The sequence below is a fragment of the Amphibalanus amphitrite genome, unplaced genomic scaffold, assembly GCF_019059575.1.
Source record: "Amphibalanus amphitrite isolate SeventyFive unplaced genomic scaffold, NRLGWU_Aamphi_draft 000098F_arrow, whole genome shotgun sequence".
NCBI classification, from domain to species: domain Eukaryota; kingdom Metazoa; phylum Arthropoda; class Thecostraca; order Balanomorpha; family Balanidae; genus Amphibalanus; species Amphibalanus amphitrite.
This window is the reverse complement of record NW_024881593.1, coordinates 564136-585232: the sequence shown is the minus strand read 5'-3', so window position 1 is coordinate 585232 and position 21097 is coordinate 564136. Positions and strand designations below refer to the sequence as shown.

General features: G+C 50.6%; 2 protein-coding genes across 2 annotated transcripts; both read right to left on the bottom strand.

Moving 5' to 3' along the window:
* Nucleotides 1–267: 267 nt before the first annotated feature.
* LOC122380461 lies at nucleotides 268–2304 on the bottom strand. Its single transcript, XM_043363624.1, has 3 exons — nucleotides 2101–2304; nucleotides 1624–1711; nucleotides 268–884 (listed from the first exon to the last, which is right to left on the bottom strand). Exons 1-3 carry the CDS (start codon nucleotides 2145–2147, stop codon nucleotides 687–689), a joined length of 333 nt encoding a protein of 110 aa, XP_043219559.1. The 5' UTR covers nucleotides 2148–2304; the 3' UTR covers nucleotides 268–686.
* Nucleotides 2305–3425: 1121 nt separating this feature from the next.
* LOC122380458 (thioredoxin reductase 1, cytoplasmic-like) lies at nucleotides 3426–20513 on the bottom strand. Its single transcript, XM_043363620.1, has 13 exons — nucleotides 20357–20513; nucleotides 19936–20041; nucleotides 15605–15665; nucleotides 11366–11475; nucleotides 9252–9425; nucleotides 8716–8845; nucleotides 8057–8199; nucleotides 7521–7754; nucleotides 6611–6757; nucleotides 5667–5794; nucleotides 5049–5409; nucleotides 4632–4766; nucleotides 3426–4371 (listed from the first exon to the last, which is right to left on the bottom strand). The coding sequence occupies exons 2-13, from the start codon at nucleotides 20038–20040 to the stop codon at nucleotides 4309–4311; spliced, it is 1791 nt and encodes a 596-aa protein (XP_043219555.1). The 5' UTR covers nucleotide 20041; nucleotides 20357–20513; the 3' UTR covers nucleotides 3426–4308.
* Nucleotides 20514–21097: the final 584 nt, after the last annotated feature.

Sequence of the window (21097 nt, the reverse complement as noted above, 5' to 3'; positions counted from 1 at the left end):
GTGACGACTGGTATAGGTAAGCCTCCGTGTTCGTGAGGGCGATTTGACCGTAATGAGAGAAATGGATGAATCAATCATGAAATGATTGCACAGCGAGCAGCGTGTTAGAATCATCGTCAGTGTCATATTCAGATCTTGTGAAAAGGGTGATGAATAGCCGGAAATAATGAAATGGATCAAAATACAATTTCCACAAGGATACGTTGGGACATACGCAATTATTGATAATCTTTATGTGACAACCAGTGGTTCTACAGTAGTTAGCGATTCAGAGCATTAAATATATTGGCATATCAACATAGGTACATGAATGAAACATCTAAATGCTGAAAAGCAGTAATGATGGTGTGAAATTATCGTGTTCCGTCACCTCGATTCAACACATGTTGCGATGAGTCACGATCTGTGTGAGCGACATTCCCACCTGGCATATGGTGTCCAGCAGTCCGCCGTATCACATCAGTCACGTGTGAACGGTCACTTGGTGACTGCCGATCGCCGTCGGAGCGCAGCAGGCCACTATCGGGTCTGGTGTGAACCCCGGCGGCTCAGAGGACGCACTTGTCACACTACCGACCATCACCGCACCTCTGTGGGTTTCCTGGGCCGGACATGGCACCGCCACCTCGCCGATCGGTGTGCCATCACCGAGCCGGGCGTATCACAGGTTACAGCTAGCGCCACCTTCAGGCGAAGTACCGTCTCGACGTCGGCTGGTGGGGCGACTCGCCGTGCACGTGGATGACACAGGGCGAGCCCAGCAGCTCGGTGGCCAGGGTGAGGGCGGCAGCCACGCGGCGTGCGAAGTCCGCCGGCACGGAGACGATAGACCGGCCCGCCGAGACGTCGTAGGAAGTAACGGAGAGCGGCGAGCACGCGCCAAACTGGGGGAGAAAGACGATAGTGGTCAGTGTGCGGCCAGTCTCAGCTGGTCTAGGGTGAGAAAAACAAAACCTGAAGGTGGCAAAAATTACAAAATGGACACAGCCTCAGTGTCCCACAATTAGATTTTGGCTTGGGTGTCAGAGGAGAAAATTACTCACCAAGAAGGGGATTAGAGTGGTCAATTGCTGGTCAGATTAGCCCCCCCCCCCCAAAAAAAAGAGAAGAAAAGGGATAGATAGTATGCATTTCTATACAAAGATAGAATCCAATGTGACCATTGACACAATGGATTCTAACCATGGGTTAACCATATATTCTAACTATCCATACAGACAGATATTTTCTTGGTATAATTGGGAGTGGAGAATTGTTCTAAAAAAAATGAAGGTGGGTGCTGAAAATTATTCTAATTTGAATGCCTTGTCCCACCCAAATCAACAAATTCTGAGACACTACACGGCCTTGGAGCTAACAATATATTTCAGTTCATATGCCAGTCCCGTGCGGTATAGCAAAACACTGGTGTGAATTATGCTGTCCAGATTATGCATAGGGCTGTAGGCATGAAAGAGATTAGCCTCGCGTTCGATGTCTCTCGGACGACGAAGATTCTACGTTGTCCGGCCAATCCCGTTCAAGGTCAGCGGGGGCTCGGCTGTGGAATATGGAACGTGATTGGCCGGACGGCGTAGAATCTTCGCCGTCCGAGAGACATCAAACGCGGGGTAAAACACATACCTCCCCAAAAACTGAGCGCACAGCCTCCCTCAGTCCATACTCCACATATTCATGATTGATGGAATCCGGCTTGTTGCTTGTCCACTCACTGAAAACAACAGAAAAACTCATGTGACTTGAAAACTACACCACAAAAATGTGACATATCATCCAACAGCAGCAGAACCTATTGACCTTAGTACCAGACTGAAAAGTGAAAAGTATGGAAATTTCCAAATTTCCACAGGCAATTTCAACAAGATTTAACTGCGTTTGATGTCTCTTGGATGACAAAGATTCTCTGTCGTCTGGCCAATCCCGATCAAGGTCAGCGGCCCGGGGGCTCGGCCGTGGTTATGGAACATGATTGGCTTCAGCTTGGCCGGACGACGTAGAACGACGCAAAACTTGAGCAAAACTTAAGTCAGCGGTGCAGGGTGCAGACCTTAACATGTACAATGTTTTGAAACAAAACATCAAATTATCTTTAGTTCTTACATTGTGGGCCGCAGGATGACGTCTTCATTTCCCCCATTCTTCTTCATCCTTCAGCTTAGTTGTTATGAAAAATATCACATTGGGACTCTGAATCTGTCGTCAGTAGTGGTCAGTAGTTGTGTTTAAAAACTAGAGCTTATATTTTAAATATTACCCAATAACGTTACCCCCTAGAAGTTTCCAAAAGAAAATATATATTCAGCCACGGTCATAGAATACTCAGGGGGCGTCGAAGTCTAGTAGGAAAATCTGGAAATCCCCGGCGTGACGTCACGTCGGGGATGACCGACGGCACCTTGCACTGAAAGATACGGCAGAACGGCTATTTTTGAAAAATGATTAAAAATACTTGTGTGCTGTTATGACACATAAAACGCTTATCAGCATGTTCCTCATCATGTGATAAAGGCATATCCGTGGTCGAAAATAGCTGAGTCCCTCCCAATTTCCAACCACCGACCTCATAAGCAAAGGATGCAAGCGTAATCCTTAAGGGCGACTTTCCTATACATATCCGTACATATGCGTCCTTATGGAAATCGGTAGTGTGGCGATTAGCGACGCGCGCGACATCTGTGTGGCGACCAAGTGGCGACTGTGGCGACATCTGGTGGCTGTTTTTCTGCTGTATGTAGGCATTGGGGTTTTGCCAGATGTGGTTCCTACTGCTACACCACTATGTTGACCCAATACTAGAAAAGTTATTTTGCTAGTAAAAGGCAAGCAAATTGAAAGTTGATTTATAAAATTGCTTATAAATGATTATGAGATAGTAATAAAGAAATTTTGATTGAATAATTATTTAAATAATCAACCGTGAAACTATATTCTGGTAGGTTTAGTAGAAATAAGTCCGTGCAACCTTGTATTTAGGGCCTTGAGAATACTATTGCTGATATTCAGCAAAATCCTGAAATTACTTATCGTCGCAGGCACGCCGTAAATGTCTCAAGCTAATGCTACCATATAAAATCTCACTACAGGAATTTTAGCACGCGGAGTCGAAAGGCGGTGTCTTGTGCAATGTGCATCTCTCACATTCCTCACTTCTACATGACGGATCAGTTAGACATGTCCATTGCCGTGTTGAGTTTCATTTTCGCACGATAACGCAGTTTATTCCAACCATCTACTTTCAAGGGAGAAAGGCGATTGGCTTGATTCGGGTACGCTCCGGAGATAACGTCAAAATGAAAGCCTTTTCCAAGGTCATCTATAGAGGCCAAGGGCCTGGCCTTTTCTAAGATAAAGAATGAAGCTCAACTGCCGAGTGCCGATGCACCTGAACTCATAACTATACGGCAAGTACAATGAAACACACATAATACAGATAATTCAAAATGTAGGTATATATAGGCATAAACTTCGACATAAATATCCTATGCAATTTTATTGACAGTACCAATATAACAGAGCGTCAATGCTCAGTGGACAGACTGAGAGCAGAGGCTACAGTTCGTGAACAGAACCGGGCCAGCCAGGCCAGCCAAGTCACACCGGTTCTCGAAAAGGCGGCATTCTGTTCAAATTCACAGATGACGGTGAACTACACAGCGCATCTCAACTTTCGGCATAGTGAATCGATGGACACACGCAAACGCGCTCACATTATTATGTGTCACTGGGAGGTACCGGCGGCGATCTGATAAATCAACCTACATAATTACTCGGGGGCCGGCCGCGGGCCGGAGTCGGGCCGGGCGCCTGTTCTCGGCACAGCGGAGGGCTGGCCCCGGTACCCGCCGGCAGCGGCGGCCGGCCCAGACAGCGCCGGGCGCTCAGACCCGCGCCGCCAATCACAATCACAACTGAGACACTCGGTGCCACGAGCTCACTGCAATCAGACCCGGACAACACGAGCGGAATCCAACGACCAATCGTAACTGTGGACGGCTCCGGCCAGAAGTCGGGCTCTGTGTAACAGGCGGGCGCGCCGCAGAGCCACGCTCCGCCGGTAGCCGGCGGCCCTGAGCGCGGGGAGCGGGGGACACGCGCGCCGGGCGGTGTCGGTAGGGGGGGGGGGGGCGGTGAGGGCGCTGCTCTCCTCGGGCGCGGCCCTCCTGAGACAGGGCTGGGGCCGCGCCGTCATACGGCGTCCCGCCGCGCACGGCTGGACACACGGCAGACGCTCCGTCACCGCCCAATCAGCTACTGGGCCGGCAGCGGCGCACAGGCGCACCGGCCGCCGGCCCAGTAGCCAGCTTAACCTCAGCAGCCGGAGGACTTGCTCTCGGCGCCAGACTTCTTGGTGACGTTCATCGTTGTGAAGTTCTGCCGAGAGATGGACCGTGTCAGACAACAGTCGCAGCGGCAAACAAGACTGCATATTATCGTAATAACGGCATTGGTCAAGAACAAAAAAATACGTCAGCTCCAATAACGCCCTTGTGTGACTAGTAAAGGTCTCACGAAATAAATACGAGTGAAAAAGCTTGTCTTTGGTTTTAGTAAGAAACGGCTTCATAATTATTGACCCCATAAGCCAACCCTAGCCAGCTATAATCACGATGAATTGAGGGTCACCATCTTACCTCTGACACGGTCGGGTGGATGCCGATGGTGGCGTCAAAGTCCCACTTGCGAGCGCCCAGCTTCATGGCCACGGCGTAGCCCTGGGTGATCTCCCCGGCGTTGGGCGCCACGATGTGGAACCCGACCACCTTGTACTGGAAACAGAGAACAGAAGCAGAACAATTAGACGGAGGAGGGAAAGGGACAGCGGCGGCCGTCCGCGCAAAACTACGACTGGCGACGGACCGACAGCACAGAAGACTGAGCAGCTCCGAGCAGTCGGTAGGCGCAAAATAAGGAAGTGTTCTAATGCTCTCGCCCACATCACACTCTCCTCATTGAAACATACTTCGCATTCTATCGACTGACTTACGTCATATTCTCATCCAAGTTCCACTTTATACCCTTATAATTCATCCTCCCTACACAATTCTCACCTCCTGGCTGATGCAGCAGATCAGTTTGGCGTAGCAGCCGTTCTCGTCCCGCTGCGCCACCGTGTGCTCCAGTGCCGTGAAGTACTGGTGGTACACCTCGATGTCGTCCTCTCCGAACTGGGCGATCGCGTCCTCCTCAGAGAGGCCGATGCAGCCGTACTCCATGGGCGTGAACACGGTGGTGGCCACGTTCGCGTAGTCGGTCAGGATGGAGGCGTCGTTGACGAGCCGGCGCGCCAGCAGACGGCCGGCCTGGATCGCCACCGGCGTCAGCTCCGGCTTGCCGCTCACCACGTCTCCGATGGCGTATATGTTGGAGACGGTCGACTTCTCGTCCGGTGTGCACACCACCTTACCGTCCCTGATGGGGGGGGGGGGGGGGGTGGGGAGGGGTGTCAGGTCACAACTGACACCACACAGGTAGGTGGAGCTAGTGAAGTCGAGACACACCGGCACGCATTAATACCCTGCGCTAGCAGAGCTCTCATTACTGAGCTATCACGAGACGGAAACTGCCGATATGACGGTTATCACTGAAGTCTTCATCACGCGCGTATGCCCCCAGTTATCCCTTCGCGCTGTTCATAATCCTCCTATCTCGAAGGTCTTTGTACGTACTTGGGGCTGAGCTGGACGCCGACCTTGTCCAGTCCGATGTTGTCTGTGCAGGCGTCCCGGCCGATGGCGAACAGCACCGTGTTGTACTCGCCCTCCACAACCTCGCCGTCGGTGGTCTTGGCCAGCACCTGAGGACACGGGGAGAGGTGAGAGGGATAGAGTGGGGGAGGGAGAGAGGGAGAGAGAGAGAGAGAGAGAGAGAGAGAGAGAGAGAGAGAGAGAGAGAGAGAGAGAGAGAGAGAGAGAGAGAGAGAGAGAGAGAGAGAGAGAGAGAGAGAGAGAGAGAGAGAGAGAGAGAGAGCAAACAGACAAGCAAAAACACGGACACACTGACAGTCATAGAATCATAGCCAGAGACATGCGAATATACCAACAGAAAGACGGACATCCATCCAGACAGACAGACAGACAGACAGACAGACAGACAGACAGACAGACATCCAGCCAGCCAGATAAAGTCAGGCATGAACGGTCAGCGCAGAGCCCATCCCACCGCAGAGCAGCCGCCCATTACATTACCAGCGGCCATCACATTACGGCGGTGGCTGAGCGGTGAAAGTAAACAGACAGACGCCACCAATCGACCGCTCCCCACGCGGCCAGCAGACCACCGCGGGCTGGCGGCTGGTAGGGCGACCCTTTACGCCGCCGGCTGGCTAAGTGAGCGGCGACCCTTACCCCACATAGACACAGAGCAGACAAATCGGCGGCAGCGGTAGCGGCCGCAGAGTTCTTTGGTCGCTTTTTTTTTTGTTAGTGAGCTGCCTGCTGGCGCTTTCCGGCTTCTCATTGATAAATTATCGCGGCGTGGGGGTTAACCAATGAGAAGCCGAGAAACGCCAGCAAGCAAGTTACTCCCTTATCTGGGAAACCGGCAGCATGCAGCTAAAAACCTACACAGAACAGCGCCCGGGAGCTAGGGCAGCAAAAGTTTCAACACACACCTTGACTTGTCGCGGCGGTCCCTCCTCTATCAGCTGCAGCTCGGTGGGCACACACTGCCGGATGAACTTGACGCCGCGCTTCTCCAGGTGCTCGCCCACCAGGTTAGCCATCTGCTGGTCGAAGCCGCGCAGCAGAATGGACCGCACCTGAAACAGGGAACAGGGTCAGGCCGGGCTGTGGACGGTGGTTGGTATGCTGGGTTAACTACTGGGGGTCGGGAGAGACGGCAGAGCTGCACGGCCTCAGTCGCAAATACGAGCGGCTATTACCTCCATAAAGACAGATAAATGGGTCAGTAATTTGATACACAAAAAACAGGCCATCTGCAGCCATGCATCAAAAAAAACGATAGGGCAAAGGGTTGAAAGAAGTGATAATGTATTTCGTAAAGGATGATTATTACTGGGCTCAACTTTACTGACCAGGTGTAATAGGGTACGCTGTATTCTTGAGCACAATTTTATGGGTGGAGGGGGGACGAGGGATGACGAACTACATATGGAAAAAACCCACGGTGTGGCTGCTATGCAGGCTCAGACGTCCTCACCCGCGACACGGAGAACGAGTGTGCACAGGCATACCCGCCCAGCCCAGCCGTATGACAGGCCGCATCTGGACCGTCTGAAACCAGGCACCGACTTTACCCGCTGACAGCCCAGCTATTGAGGATACACCCACACAACTGCTCACTGGGGGCATTTACCGACACCTGAGCCTACTTCACCAAACCATGCGGGAAAGCCAACCAGCCATAAAACCCGACACGGGGGCTAGGTTTTCAGCGACCAAAAGGCTTCTCTCTCGCCCCCTCCCCTCACGCTCCCTTATCCACCGACACACCACTATTCCGTCACCCTTCCTTCAGTCATCACAACCCCCATTATGACGTCACCCTGACGTCACGCTCACCATCACAGTGACGTCCAGTCCGAGGCCGCGCAGGAAGCCGGCGCATTCGAGCGCAATGTAGCTGGCACCCACGATCAGCGTCTTTCCCGGCGAGTGCGGCAGCGAGAAGATGTCGTCGCTGCTGATGCCGTACTCGCGCGCGCCGGGGATGTCCGGCAGGCGAGGTCGGCCGCCGGTGGCCAGCACGATGTATCGGGATGTGATGGTCTTCTCCTTGCCCTTCTTGTCGACAGTCTGGAGGAGAAGTGGATGTCGGTGTCAGTTGAGCAGCAGTGGAGGCAGGTGATAGGAGATGAGAAATTCCGATATAAGTTTTTTTTTTACGTGGGTAGTGGGGTGATCTAAGTTCCACTATTATGATGTAACTTCAGTTTCCAGTAAAAAAAGGAAGCAAACAGTACCTTCCTGAAAGAAGAAAGCAATGAAAGATAACTTTTGTGAAGCTTCAAACGGAGGTGTTTTAGGGAACACGCCAAACCGTTGACAGAGTTACACTTAGTCACACCGGCAGCGGCAGCAAGTTAGTGATTTCTTACTTTGAGCGTGTGTTCGTCGACAAACTGGGCGTAAGCGTTGAGGTAGGTGACGCGCTTCTCGCGAAGCTGCACCCGGTAGCCCCAGTTGAGGGAGCCGATGTGACTCTGCACGGCCGTCACCAGCTTCTCCCAGTCGTGGGTGGCTGGGGGCGCGGCGGGGACACGGTCAGAGACTGGCTCAGCTGGTGGTACGGCGGGGGGGGGGGGCAGTGTCACCTAGTGGCTCAGCTGAGGGTGCGGTGGGGGGGGGGGGGGGGAGGGCGTCACATACTGGCTCAGCTGGTGGTGCGGAGGGGGCAGTGCACAGACTGGTTCAGCAGTGGTTGGGTGGTGGTCAACGCTTGATTTATTATGTATCGGATCGTATGGTGAAAGAGCGTTCAAGGTTGTGGATCGTATGCACCAACGACCAGCCAGTACATACCCAGGCTAAGCATTTTATGAACTATGGAGGCATTTCATTTTTCTAGGTCCTTCCATTGCACATTTGGAAACGCCTTCTTTTTAAAACCTAAGGCTTCTACAGCTTAGATGTCATTAAGCACCCCAAGAACTTTGTGCAAAAATTGCATGCAGTTCCTGTCGAGGTCAGTCGTGTCAGATTCGGTAACACCCCTCACGTCTAGCGATAAACACAAGGCTATCCGTAAGGTCCTTACGTGTGTTGATGGACCATCCGAACTTCTGGGCGTCCTCTGCGGCCTCCCCCAGCAGCGCCGCCTGGTGCATCAGCTTCTTGGGGATGCAGCCGACGTTGACGCACGTGCCGCCCAGGCCCCACGTGGTGCCCTGACGTCATCAATCGTACGACGGGTGACGTCACTACATGTGCGCATCATCACAGGCTGGCAGTTTTGAACAGCGATCCGATAGACGCACATAAGACGGAGTTCAAGAGATCAGAGTCAGATAAGGTCACTTCGGTACCATTGTTCAAACACTGCGTACTGATCCCACAGCGAGTGGAATGATAAAGGCCAGAGCGGTGCAGCCGTACTGACACAAACACATATAATGAATCTTATCACCGTCCGTATCTGGCACAGAAACCAGAGGTCAAAACGCACTTCAACAAGTGTAGCCAGACTCGATTCGATCCCCTCCCCTCCCCCACCCCCACTCCGCTGCACAAACACAAAGAACACCTGTGGCTCTCGGCCTCGTAACCTTCCCCTCTCTCCCCTCTTTCGCTTACCTGCGGGGACGGTTTGACGAAGTCACAGACGGCCACTCGCGCACCCTGCACGGCCGCCTCTTTGCTGCAGGCGAGGCCGCCGGAGCCGCCGCCCACCACGACCACATCGTAGTCGTACTGGGCGTCCCCGCCGCCTCCGTTCAGCAGCGAGGCTAGCTTACCGCTGGAGTGGGCCTGCAGAGCGGAGGCGGTGTAAGAGTGTTGGAGATTGAAGGCTGGGCACGGACGTCACAGAGGGCTCACTGGGATGAGAAAGCAATAACGATAGATGTAAGACGCCACCAATAAGGGTAGATTGGTGGATATTGGTTACTGATGATACTGAGTCAATAAAGTCGGCCGTCAAACCAATACAGATTGCCCATTTGATGCCAGGAGAGACGATTAAATATGAGTTTCAGTCATAGGCAGGCGAGTCAACACAGTTACAGTGGATATGACCACGGTTACTTTACTATTTGATATGACAGCCGTTATGCACGGCCGTCACTTACGATCGGTCATCTATCCAAGAATCCGTCACAGAAACTAGGACGGCCGTCACAGGGTCAGAACGGCACCCAAAAATCTGTAACGCCGCACCGATCAACTGCCACGCAGCTGTCAGCCGGACGATCACAAACTTCGCGAGTTTGACCATCGGCTCCGGGACTTATCCAACGCACGACAATCTCGCTTCATATCCCGGCCACTCCACTAAGCGCGTTCCAACAGCGGACAACATATTATCACCCGGGAGGATAAGCTGTGAGCTCATTTAGCTGCCGTCCCAGCCGGCCCCTCGGCTATCGGCTCTACTATCGGTGTGACCGCTCCATAACGATATTGTTTAGTGTCGGTCGCCGGCCGGTCGGCACGGCTGACCTTTTGACCGGTCGATTGTGTTGTGGGGTCAGCCGGCGGGACTGACCCGTGGAGGGCGCCCGGCGATAGGAAGAGGCCGAGCTGACCACTGAGCGAGGGTGGGGAAGGGGGGGGGGCATCTGCTGCCAATGAGGTAGGGCGGACTGAGGAGGCGTTGTCATTTGTAGAGGTCACTCAGGTGGATCTGATATGACTCGGCGAGATAGAAACAATTTACAGCGAATGAAATAACATGCACAATTTCTTTCCTTTGAGAACTTACACAATATTTGTGCCTTGTCTTTGTGTGCGGTGTGACGCTAGGCTTGTGCACCAGAAAAAAAAACACGGAAGACGTTTTCGTTGCATCCGCGTTTGAACTGACGACGCACTATGGCCTGGTACAGAGGGTCTGTTTGTCTGAACGCTATTCAGCAGTTTGCAAGGTGACTTTGCTCGTTTTCTGCTACTGTTTACTTAGGGCAAATGTTATATTTGAATGCCAATTGCGTCAGCTTTAACAGACTCGGTCGAGTGATGTATAATGCATATCCATACTCGCTTGCATCGCTACATACCAACATACCTATATTGATATTAGAAATACTAGGGTACCTTGGCTACAAAGCATCTGTAACATCAGTGAAAACGCAATAAAGCAGCGTGCATTTTGGTTCATTGAACCAAGATTGCTTTACGCCTACAGGCTACACTGAACCAAGTTCAGCAACTTTCCATAGGAACAATAGTGTGACGTCAGCCGACTCCACATGACTGGCTGTACGGCTCCATAGCAACCGAACGGAAAACATAAGTGACTGCGTCATAAAGGCTGCTTTCCGCCCGGACGGCACGGACAAATGAGCCATATCGACATACGATTCGACGAATGCGCACGGTAACAATAACGAAATTTCCCATTAGAATTATCAATTAGTTGTTGCTGTCAGTCATCTGACCAAGCAAATGAAATGCAAGAGCTCAACCTTTTCATACTTTCATACTACTCGTATCTGCTGAGCACATACAAATTACACCCCGAAAAGCAGCGATCATTTACCTCAGCCCCGTCAATGATCTAAGACAGTTCTGTGACCGTGCCGTGATCCAGTAGCCTATTAGCAATATCGTGATCTAAGCATTCCCCCGGTAAACAAGGGGTTCCGCCGGTGACCTCTGACAGCAGTGACCCTGCCACGCTCCCTCTGACCCCTTCAATGACCTCTGACAGCTCAGCGACCCCGCCGTGACCCCGTGACCCCGATACTGACCTGCAGGGTGTCGTCGCAGCCGCCCACGTGCTCTCCATTGACGAACACGTTGGGCACGGTGCTCTGACCTGTGCGCTCCTTCAGGGCATCCTGAAGTGCCGGTCCGTCCTCTGCAATCAGACCGAGCCGGCGTCAGTCGGCGTTCGTCCCAGAGGCCCCCTGACAGCCCCGCCCGGTCCGGGGTCAAAGGGCACGGACAGGGTACACGCCCCTCATCGGCGACACAGTGCTGGAGACACGCCCCTGCAGCCCGGCCGGCTGGCACGGACCTACACGGACCGCCCGGCCGGCCGGCAGTGACCGTTTCCTGAAACTGGGGAGATACGCCGGGTGACATCGTCCGGTTGTTTTCTGAGAATCAGTTACAACCAGCTGTGCACGACTGTGGAGCCGCCGCCGGCTGGCTTGGTCTCTGACTGAGGGATGGAAACTTTCGGACGCTGACAATAACCGGTTTCTTAGTTTATACGCAATAAATGACTATTCATGATAACATAGATTACGGTACTTGTATGGTGCGGCTTGCTAGCCGCACTAAGCCATTGGGACACATCGCCCCTCGCCAGATTGTAGCGTTTGTGCGTCACCAAATGAATTTGCAGGTTGTAACTGCCACGAAAGACGTCCAAACAGAATCAATCGTCCCTTGTTCACTCTCGGCAGCGCGGAGACACATTTAGAACCACTGTTCGCTACATGCCTGTGGGAGCGGCCGACGCCGTATCTTTGAAGAGCTTGCGCCAAATAACCCACTTCCGCATCCCTGAACACAACCGCGTCGACAGGCTACGAAAAGCTGACTAAACCCAAAACGTCGACGGGTTTTCGCACATATGACGAAGCCACAGGAGGGCAGCACACTTGTCTAAACGATCGTATCACAACACTGATCAGTGATCATTTCTGGGGCGCTCCCTACTCCCCCTCTCCCCTGCCCATGACCTGCCGTTGGAGGGGGGGGGGGGGGCTCTGCCAGAACGGGCGGGGCGGTGAACCCTGATAACGTGTAAGAGAGAGAAACAGGGCGCAAGGCGAGAATGTCACCAATTGCAAACTAAGCTGCGAACATACACTTCTGCGGACTTTGTGTGTCATGTGGTACAAAAAGCTTATTATACGAGTACGAAAACACCATTTCTACAGTCACTAGAACGTCCATTAGGAATATTAATTCTGCCATTACCGTGAATCGTGGCAGGTGTCTGGATTTCGTACCCCTCGGACACTTATTCGATCTGATGCTGCATCACCGTAGTGAGCCAATGGTGCTCACGTGCCGTGCATTGGACACCTCCCGTCTGCGGGAGACAGATCACGCCGGCCGCCTGACCGGGGTATTACTGAGATTGATGAGGGTAGAATCCGACTAGACTGGTCTGGATTGTGTCTCTAGCCTGTGAACCACTCAGACTCAGGGATCGTTGTACTGCCAGTCAGCGGCCGGAGTGGACATCTTCAACTTCAGATAAAGTAGGGCTGTAGCTATCAGCTCAGTGTGGAGTGGCCACTGAATACTCAATTGGGCAGTCTCACGCCGTAAAACCCCTATCGCTGCAGTACTCTTTAACCCCATCGTCGGACATCGCTCTCTGACCTCAAACAGTCTCGCCGACTTCGGTACTTGGCGACGGTGATTGCAGTGCGTATAGGCGGTCACTTAGATCTCACGTTGTGCACACTGCACAAACAAACATCAGAGAAGGGAATGCCCGATGCTTCCGTCATCCATGTAGCAGAAACTATTCGAAAGGCGGCGAATACAAATGTGAGTGGTCGAAAGGACTAAACAGCATCACCAGAGGCAAACCCGATTTTTATTCTGTCAAAAGTTACCAAACAAGCACGCAGTGAAAATTGCATATGGATATCAAGAAGGAAAGGAGATATTCGAAATAAAAAGGCGTCGGAACATGCTGCATTTTAAGCGGACCACTACGAAACGCAAATCTAGCCGCACCCACGATTTATGACATAGAAGTCGCTGACATTTGCCGTTGCCCTCTGGCGAGCTCCTAAAATAGCCGCCCCAGGTCCTAGTGCCGTGGCGGCGGCGGCGGCCGGTTGCCGGGCGGTGCAGGCAGTGAGTCGGGCACCGTGACCAGCTGTGGCGGGGATCTGCTGAGTCAGGCCGGCGCCTATCGTGGCCGCGTCCGGAGTCGACCTTGGCGCCGGGCCGGCCGGCGAGTCACCGCCTCTCGGCCGGCACGGAGCCGCCCGCCGCACGCTGCCTCGGTTACGTAACGGCACAGCCACGCCAGGTTGGGGGACAGGCCGCCGCCTCCGCGTGGTCGCAGCCACCGGGTCACAGTGAACGGGGCTTTCACCGGTTGGTGCCCAGCCCAGATGATTGGAGAGAGTTAACAACGGAGAGAAGAGAGCAGAGTTTAGAGGTGTGGTTAGGGTATCGCTGTGGTCGTTTCCTGGAAGTTGTTCACATGGCGCTCGTCCTTGACAAGGTCAAAAGGGCCTGATTCATAAGCCTGGATTTTTCCAATACCCACCTACGCATAAGACGCTGATAAGTAGATTGCTCTAGATTTCACAGGAAACAATGGGCCAGTTGAAACAGTTTCCATTCTTTTCAATATCACAAACGAATTTGCACGGAACGCATAACTGATCACTGGCCATGTATAATTCACCGGGAGAAAGCTGCATTCTGGGCTAACAGCGTTCGTTCACCCGGCAGAGGGAAAAACAGTGGCAACCTACCACAGCTTGAGTTCTGACGACACAACTCTCGGGAACAACATGAGACTTATGATTCAATGCTCTGAGCTGCGAACCCTCTTCCTCTCCCGTAATTTCAAAGACTGAACAAGCCATGCTCGCAGAATAATTGCCAACACGGCAAACATCCGGATCAGAAGCAGGTCTCAAAGCACCGTACGTGACGGAACTGTCAACTGATCTGAGAATGGCGTGTCATCCACTCGCTCCACTCCTACAAATACCACAAGACTTCCCCATCGCGTGTCACCCGTGACGTCACATATGGCAGCTCAGGCGTCACCGCTGCCATCACCGGCGAGTCACCGCGGGGCTCTCCGTCTCCGGGGTCTCTGCGACCGTGCAGCTCGCGGTGCTCGGGAGTCTCCGTGCCTGCCGATTCGTCAGTCAGCGTGACTGGGCAGAGGATGCTGTGGACGGCCCGGTCGGCCACCAAAGGAGGGGAGATCCGCCTCACTCACCTCCGTTCGGCGGCTGCAGCGGCCCGGCTGCGCCCGAGGCGCCGCAGCCCATCCGGCCGCCGCGCCGACCCCTCTCGGTGCTGTCTGGGTCGCCCGGACAGAGCACCGGACCAAACACACCGCTGGACGGCCCGGCGGCACTGCCGGCCGACCGACTGGCATGTATTGACCGGGCGTCACGCGGTCCGGTGCGGACGGGTACGGCCGCGCGCCGACACCGGCCCGCGCACCGTTCATTGTCCGACCCGTGACGCAATGTGACGTGACGCTTGACGAGACGTGACGGCGCAGATGGCCCCCGCCCCGGGGTCAGACACGCCCAGCCCACCTGATTGGACGGGTATGACCGAGGGTATCTCGACAGTGTGGAACGGTCTGACAGATCCCCGGCGTGGCGATGCTGACAGCAAATTAGAAATCTATTACAGTGATGTGGATTCGACTATCTGTAAGAATCTTGGATTCGATTCGACTACGAAGTCTCGATTCCAGCGAGACTGGGGAGAATGTTGCACGCGACATGATATCTTCACTTGTGTCCCTCGAGAATAATGAAACGTCGACAAATGACGACGTTGGATTACGTCGCACGTTGCACAAATATTTTGATTTTTGTGCCGGCTGCTACACCGTACACACGGAGAAGTGAACAACTGAAGCGCGACAAGCAAATAAACAAAAGAACTTGCCGAGTCACGGCCAACCCAAGATACCTATCAAGGCCATACCCAAGATGCCATACCTATGGCCAACCCACCAGGCATGAAACAGCCGTTGCCATGGCGACATAAAGATGCAGCACGGTGAGCAGAGCTAACGTCAAGGCCCTCTAGTTGGAGCTAACGCGCCACCATCCCCGCCATCAGTGTCATGCTACTCTTCAGAAACGCTGCGCCCCTTACAGTGGAAATTGCCTACTAACGCAAGAAAAACATGTAATGGCAACAGGAATAATAAAAGAATGATAAGGGTATTCTCCCGTTAGGCATTACTCTCACACAGTTACTGTCGACGTGTTTCACACATGCGTTAAGAAAGTTGTACTCACCAACTTGGTCGAGCTCCAGTGCTCCGTAGGCGATTCCATTTGTTTTAAATAACTGCTTCACCTGCGAGAGAAAGCATAAAATGTGGTGAATGAAAACATAAAAGAACGATTGATTTACAGGAGGAAACGATTAACTATTCAAGACGAGAAACCTGACATAGGAGCGCAAATAAGGAACACCAAAGTGCATCATAAAAGTCGCAAAGGCATTTATAAGCTTTGGAATGTTGTGATGGTGACCTGAGCCGCTAGACGTATCGGCGCATAACTTTCAGTACCTTTGGCAGCATCAATTTGCACCTTGTGTCAAAATGTGAGCTTCGTAGCTACCATAGGTCGCCCGGAAATGACGTCAGAGTGACGTCATATTCGCCCGATTTCAACGCAAAACATTGTACTACGGCAATTGCTCTCAAGAGCTCAGTTTTTTAGCTAGATCCAATGTATTTGCATGAGAGGAACAAGAATACACTGTGCTATCAAAGTGCTATCACGGATTTTAAAATTTTAAATTTTTTTTGAGAATTATGTGTATTAAATTTCAAAATTTATATTATCTTTCTTTCCAACAGTTTTTGATGTTCCACAAAAAAACGGCGCACAAGTGAATAGAACACATGCCCGTGAAATATTCTAGGAAGTTGTAGCCATATATCTTCAAAAATAGCCAAGTTACAGGCATTATAGCAAAATCTCACTATGCATTAGGTATACAATTTTCAAATCAATTTTTCAGCACGTATTTGACATCGTGCAGCAATATGAATAGCATCATCGTGTTCCTGAGCTCAAACGGCATCTGATAACCACCTTTTTGATTGAAAAGTTTGAACTTTGAAATTTGACCTTTTTCACCTCCAAGTGACCTGAACTCAGCTATATCAAGCTGAAAATGGCCTCAAATGACACAGGCGACACCGAATTCGAAATATATGGCCTAAATGGACCATGAAAGAATTGTCACCAGACCGATGTATGATATCCCGGCACCGCCTGGGCTATTTCCGTACCCACATCAGCCACATCCCGTTATCTCGAGAACCAATGGTCGTATCGAGCCCCGCGAGGCGGCGTTCGAGAGGTCTCTACGAGACCTTCCCAAAGCAATCTTAAGATTTTAAGATTGAGGTCAACTTTCGGGTCAAGGTCAGGTCAAAGGTCAAATTCAGGGGTTTTGCATGATTAGGCTTACGGACAACGGAATCGATAGCTGCTGCTCGAAACTCACCACAAATGACCTCAAAGACCTAGTGAAGGTACCATGTGCGTATAGGGGTCATACTAAGTACGGGTCAAGGTCAGGTCAGGTCACGAAAGGTCACAGTTTTCACTTTCTGCTACATGGGCGTGCGACACATGTTTTATGGCTTATTTTTCACGCCAAATCCGATGGTAATGGTTATATGTGACCCCAAGTCACTGTGCTGGTGATAAGTGTGCATTGAAAGCATAAAAAATCGTTTATACCATACATAACTACACGAGGGCTAAGAAAAAAAGTCAATTCTTCAACTTTTTATTTTTGACATAAAAATGCACTTTTCTAGATGAGCTTTGTCCCAGGAATCTAGTGGTGCCATTTGTTTTCACATGCGATGCTCAGAAGTGCCTCTAATTCGCGAAAATGCTTATGACGTCACCATGCCCTATGCATGTTGGAGCTATTTTTTACAATTTGGGGGTCAAAAATCAAGATAGAAAGTTGAAATTTGGGACATCTAATGATCTAATAGAGCTCTATAACATATATTCCGTTTTTTTTGGAAATTCTTAAAATTTTGGATTTTATTAGCCGTTTTCAAAAAAATATAGTTTTTTGAATTTTTAGGGGTGAAAAACACACTTTATGGAAAATCCGAGATAGCCATTTTAAAGAACTCGTTGAGCTGCGTCTTTTCATGTCCTTAATTTGCAATTTGCTTAAAACCTCGATTTTTGGCGATTTTTTAAACATTTACCATTTTTTGGCTGAAAACGCCATGTAGTTACATCACTTAAATCGATATATCTCAGAAATTTTTTAATTTTTTTTTCTTAAAAATTGCACAGGAGACGTCAAATTGATGGGGGAGAAGGTATGCACAGTTTCAAGTTGATAGCGCAAGCGGTTCATGAGTTATTCAAGAAAAACGGAGGGGGAGTCGGATCCGACCCCCCCCCCCCCCAGGCGGTCGCGGGATATAAGATTTCCGTGACCTGTGATGACCTGACCGGTGACCCTGACCTCTCAGGGTATCTAAAGCATCTATTCACGAGTGTGTAAACCAACAAGTAACAATAAGCCTGATCTGACTTGTAAGCCGGCGGCCAGGGCCCAAAATGTGAACACGCCAAACATCGATAATGTTTACTTTGACCTGACCTGTGACGTCATTGCCATTGGTGACCTCGAGGTCAATGAAATTAAGTTTCGCTCGACAGAGTTTCCGGGGATATCAGATGGCGTTTGAATTTTGATAATCGGCCCCGGGCCCAGTAGTTTCGGAGTTAGGAGGGGGGCTATGAATAGCTTCCCCCGTGGGGCGCGTTATACACAGACCCCAGTGCGTGGGGCGCGGGTTAAATGTTCTTACCGAGATTGGTTAGAAAAAGCGGTGGAAGAATAGAACAGCAAGTCATCACGTGACATCGCGCAGAGGGAGAGAGCCGAGAGAGGTTGCGTGCGTGAGAGCGTGAGCGACTGCACGGCTCCCACTCACGACTTCAGCGGATGAAAAACATCACGCAGCACAGGAAGAGATGAGAAACAGGCTACATGTAGGCAGACGAACGGTCTTGAAGACGGGACTGCCCGTCTGCTTGTAGTCAGCTCCGGTGAATTCGATTCAGCATCTCACTTCTATTCGTGGGTGAGTAACCAAGAACGGAAAAGACGATAAATAAATTTGTTACCTAAGATAAATTGTCGCCGATAAAAATGAAAATAGAAATGCTTTGTTATTGTTAATAGCAAGGCAGATGTTTTTTTCAACTTCATTACGCATTTAGTTCAAACGCGTGATAGGCGAACGAGCCCATGATACGTTGCACCCGGCGCCGTACCTGTTCACAAACAGGGATCACTGCTCACCGACCGGACAATCCCGGGCCGTGGGGATAAGCCTGAACATAAACTTCAGGATACCCACACACCTTCAGAAGACTGTCCCACTCTAGAAGCATCTGCTCTCGCCTCTCACCCACCCTTGCCCTAAGCATCCCCATCATATGTCGAGCGCCAAAGACTACAGCTCTGCCAGCTGAAGTACATGACAATCTACTTCATGTGTAGGTATATTTACTAAATGCCTGTTAATTGACAAAAAAGTGATGTTTGACCATTTTGAATCAAATCAGAGTTTAACAACAAACTGAAACTCATTGGTTGGATAATATATCCATGGATCTAGGCTTTTGTGAATGGATAGACAAAAGCATAGTCAACACAAAGCAGAGAAACTGTACTTGCAGTGGCCCTGGCCTCACCTGCCTTGGATATTGAAACCTAATACTGAATGTCACATCATATGACTTTTTACTTTATTGAGTAGACACTGAATGTGATTTCTATGACCAGTGGCGCGGGAACTTCTTCCAGACTGGGGGGGCTGAACCATCATAGAGACCAACCTAGGGTACCCCCAAATCTAGCTTTCTCATCGGTTTTAGGCCACTTATTTTTCAGACCTTGGCCTTTTCAACGAAAAAAAAAGAAGAAAATATTTGCAAAAAAAAGTGAGGCATTCCGTCTCAGCTGAGTGAAGAAACTACCATTTTGGCAACCTGGAATAAAGGTTTTAAGCTGCCAAATGAGTTGCCGAGTCAGTAAAATAGGTAGATTTTTCACTCACATGCTTTCTTCCTTTGTGACTCACAATCCCTAATTTGGGGAGGACAAGCTGCCCCAACGGTTCCTGGCCTCATGAAAAGTTGTGAGGCACCGCCCCCACGGCCCCAGCCCCCAGAGTTGTGAGGGCAAGCTTCCCCCACTGCCCTCTCCCCCGGTTCCCGCGCCTATGTATGAATCTATGAAATTTTGTTGGTGATTTCCGATTTCGATTCCTCCAGCTGGGGGGGCTCAAATACATTACGAGCCCCCCCAGCCGAAAAGTTGGAGGGGCTCAGCCCCCCCTAGCCCCCCCCCGGTTCCCGCGCCACTGTCTATGACCTAAATGAGCTGTGGTGTCTGATGCAACCAAATGACAATGGCCTATCCTAAAAATTGTTGTTTTCTCCCAATTTCAATAAAGTGTAAAGTGAAGCCAATGCATAGTCGCTCTTGAATTTGGGTTTTCAAGACTTGAAAACCTAGAGAATAAAGCTGTTTCCAGGCTTCTCAAATGCTCACTCACCTTGTCACAAAAGGGACACCAAGACTTGCTGAACACGGCAACTTTGTTTTCTTTAATAAAAGTATCAACTTGAGCAGCTGCACCGCTCCCCGGCGTGGGTGCCATGCTAGAGAGAAAGAAATAATGTCATCAACAAAACAAGCGCCTGTCATGTAAGCACATTTAAAAATTGCAGAGAAAAACAGCAATGGTAATCAAACATGAATTTTCTACTTTCATGCAGTGTCAATGGAATCTTGAAACTGAGCAACTTGCTTAAATCTATCAGCAACTAAAACCGGTTCAGGTTTTGGCGCCAAGAATCATAATGGTTAAGGGCACAGAAACGTCGAGAATCGGCCCTTAGCCACCCTTAACTAATAAATTCATTTAAGAGACATGACAATTATACGGTTTAAGTTTCAGTTCAGTGATAACTCACCCGCCCACCCAGCAGGACACGCCGCACAATCACGCGCACCCGACACGCGCCACCGCTGACTCGAGAGTGACAGTTCACAAGGATCGGCGAATTAACTTGACTCCAAGCTGGGGACATCGTCAAATTGTGATATTTGGTAGCAATTGTAGGATAGGTGCTGCAGAGGAATCGCTTTTGTGATGCTTTTATGCTCGGCTATGTCAACTAAGAGAATGTGTAAGAACGTGCATTTCTGGAGAGAAAGTATCCAAAAATATGCCTCCAACTTCATATATATTTTTATGTTCGTTACAAAACGTCTGAACATCCAACAGCTCGGTAACACTTATCAAGATTCTGACAATGTTCAGCGAGTCGACAATGAAAATGCAGTCTGCCTTCCGTAGTTTTCAAAGAATTTAACGCAAGTCGCATTTACATAGCTTATCAGAAGGAACGGAAAAATAATTGCCAGTGTTCAAGTTCATCAGAAGGTCAAACTCGTGAGGCAACCTTCCAAAGAGGAAAACAATTTTTTGCTCCAGCTAGTTTACATCTGCCAGAAGAGCGGTAGAATCCAAGTAGATTAGAGGTGGAAGGTTATTGTTCTTCAATTTGGTTCAAAATAGTCCAACTCAAGCTGGTAAACCTTGGGTGGTAAACCATTGCCTTTATTATTGGTGCATTTAAGTCAGAGGACATGTTGTCATGCAGCGGTAACGCATAAGAAGTAATGGAACAACCAAAGAATTCTACCGTCTT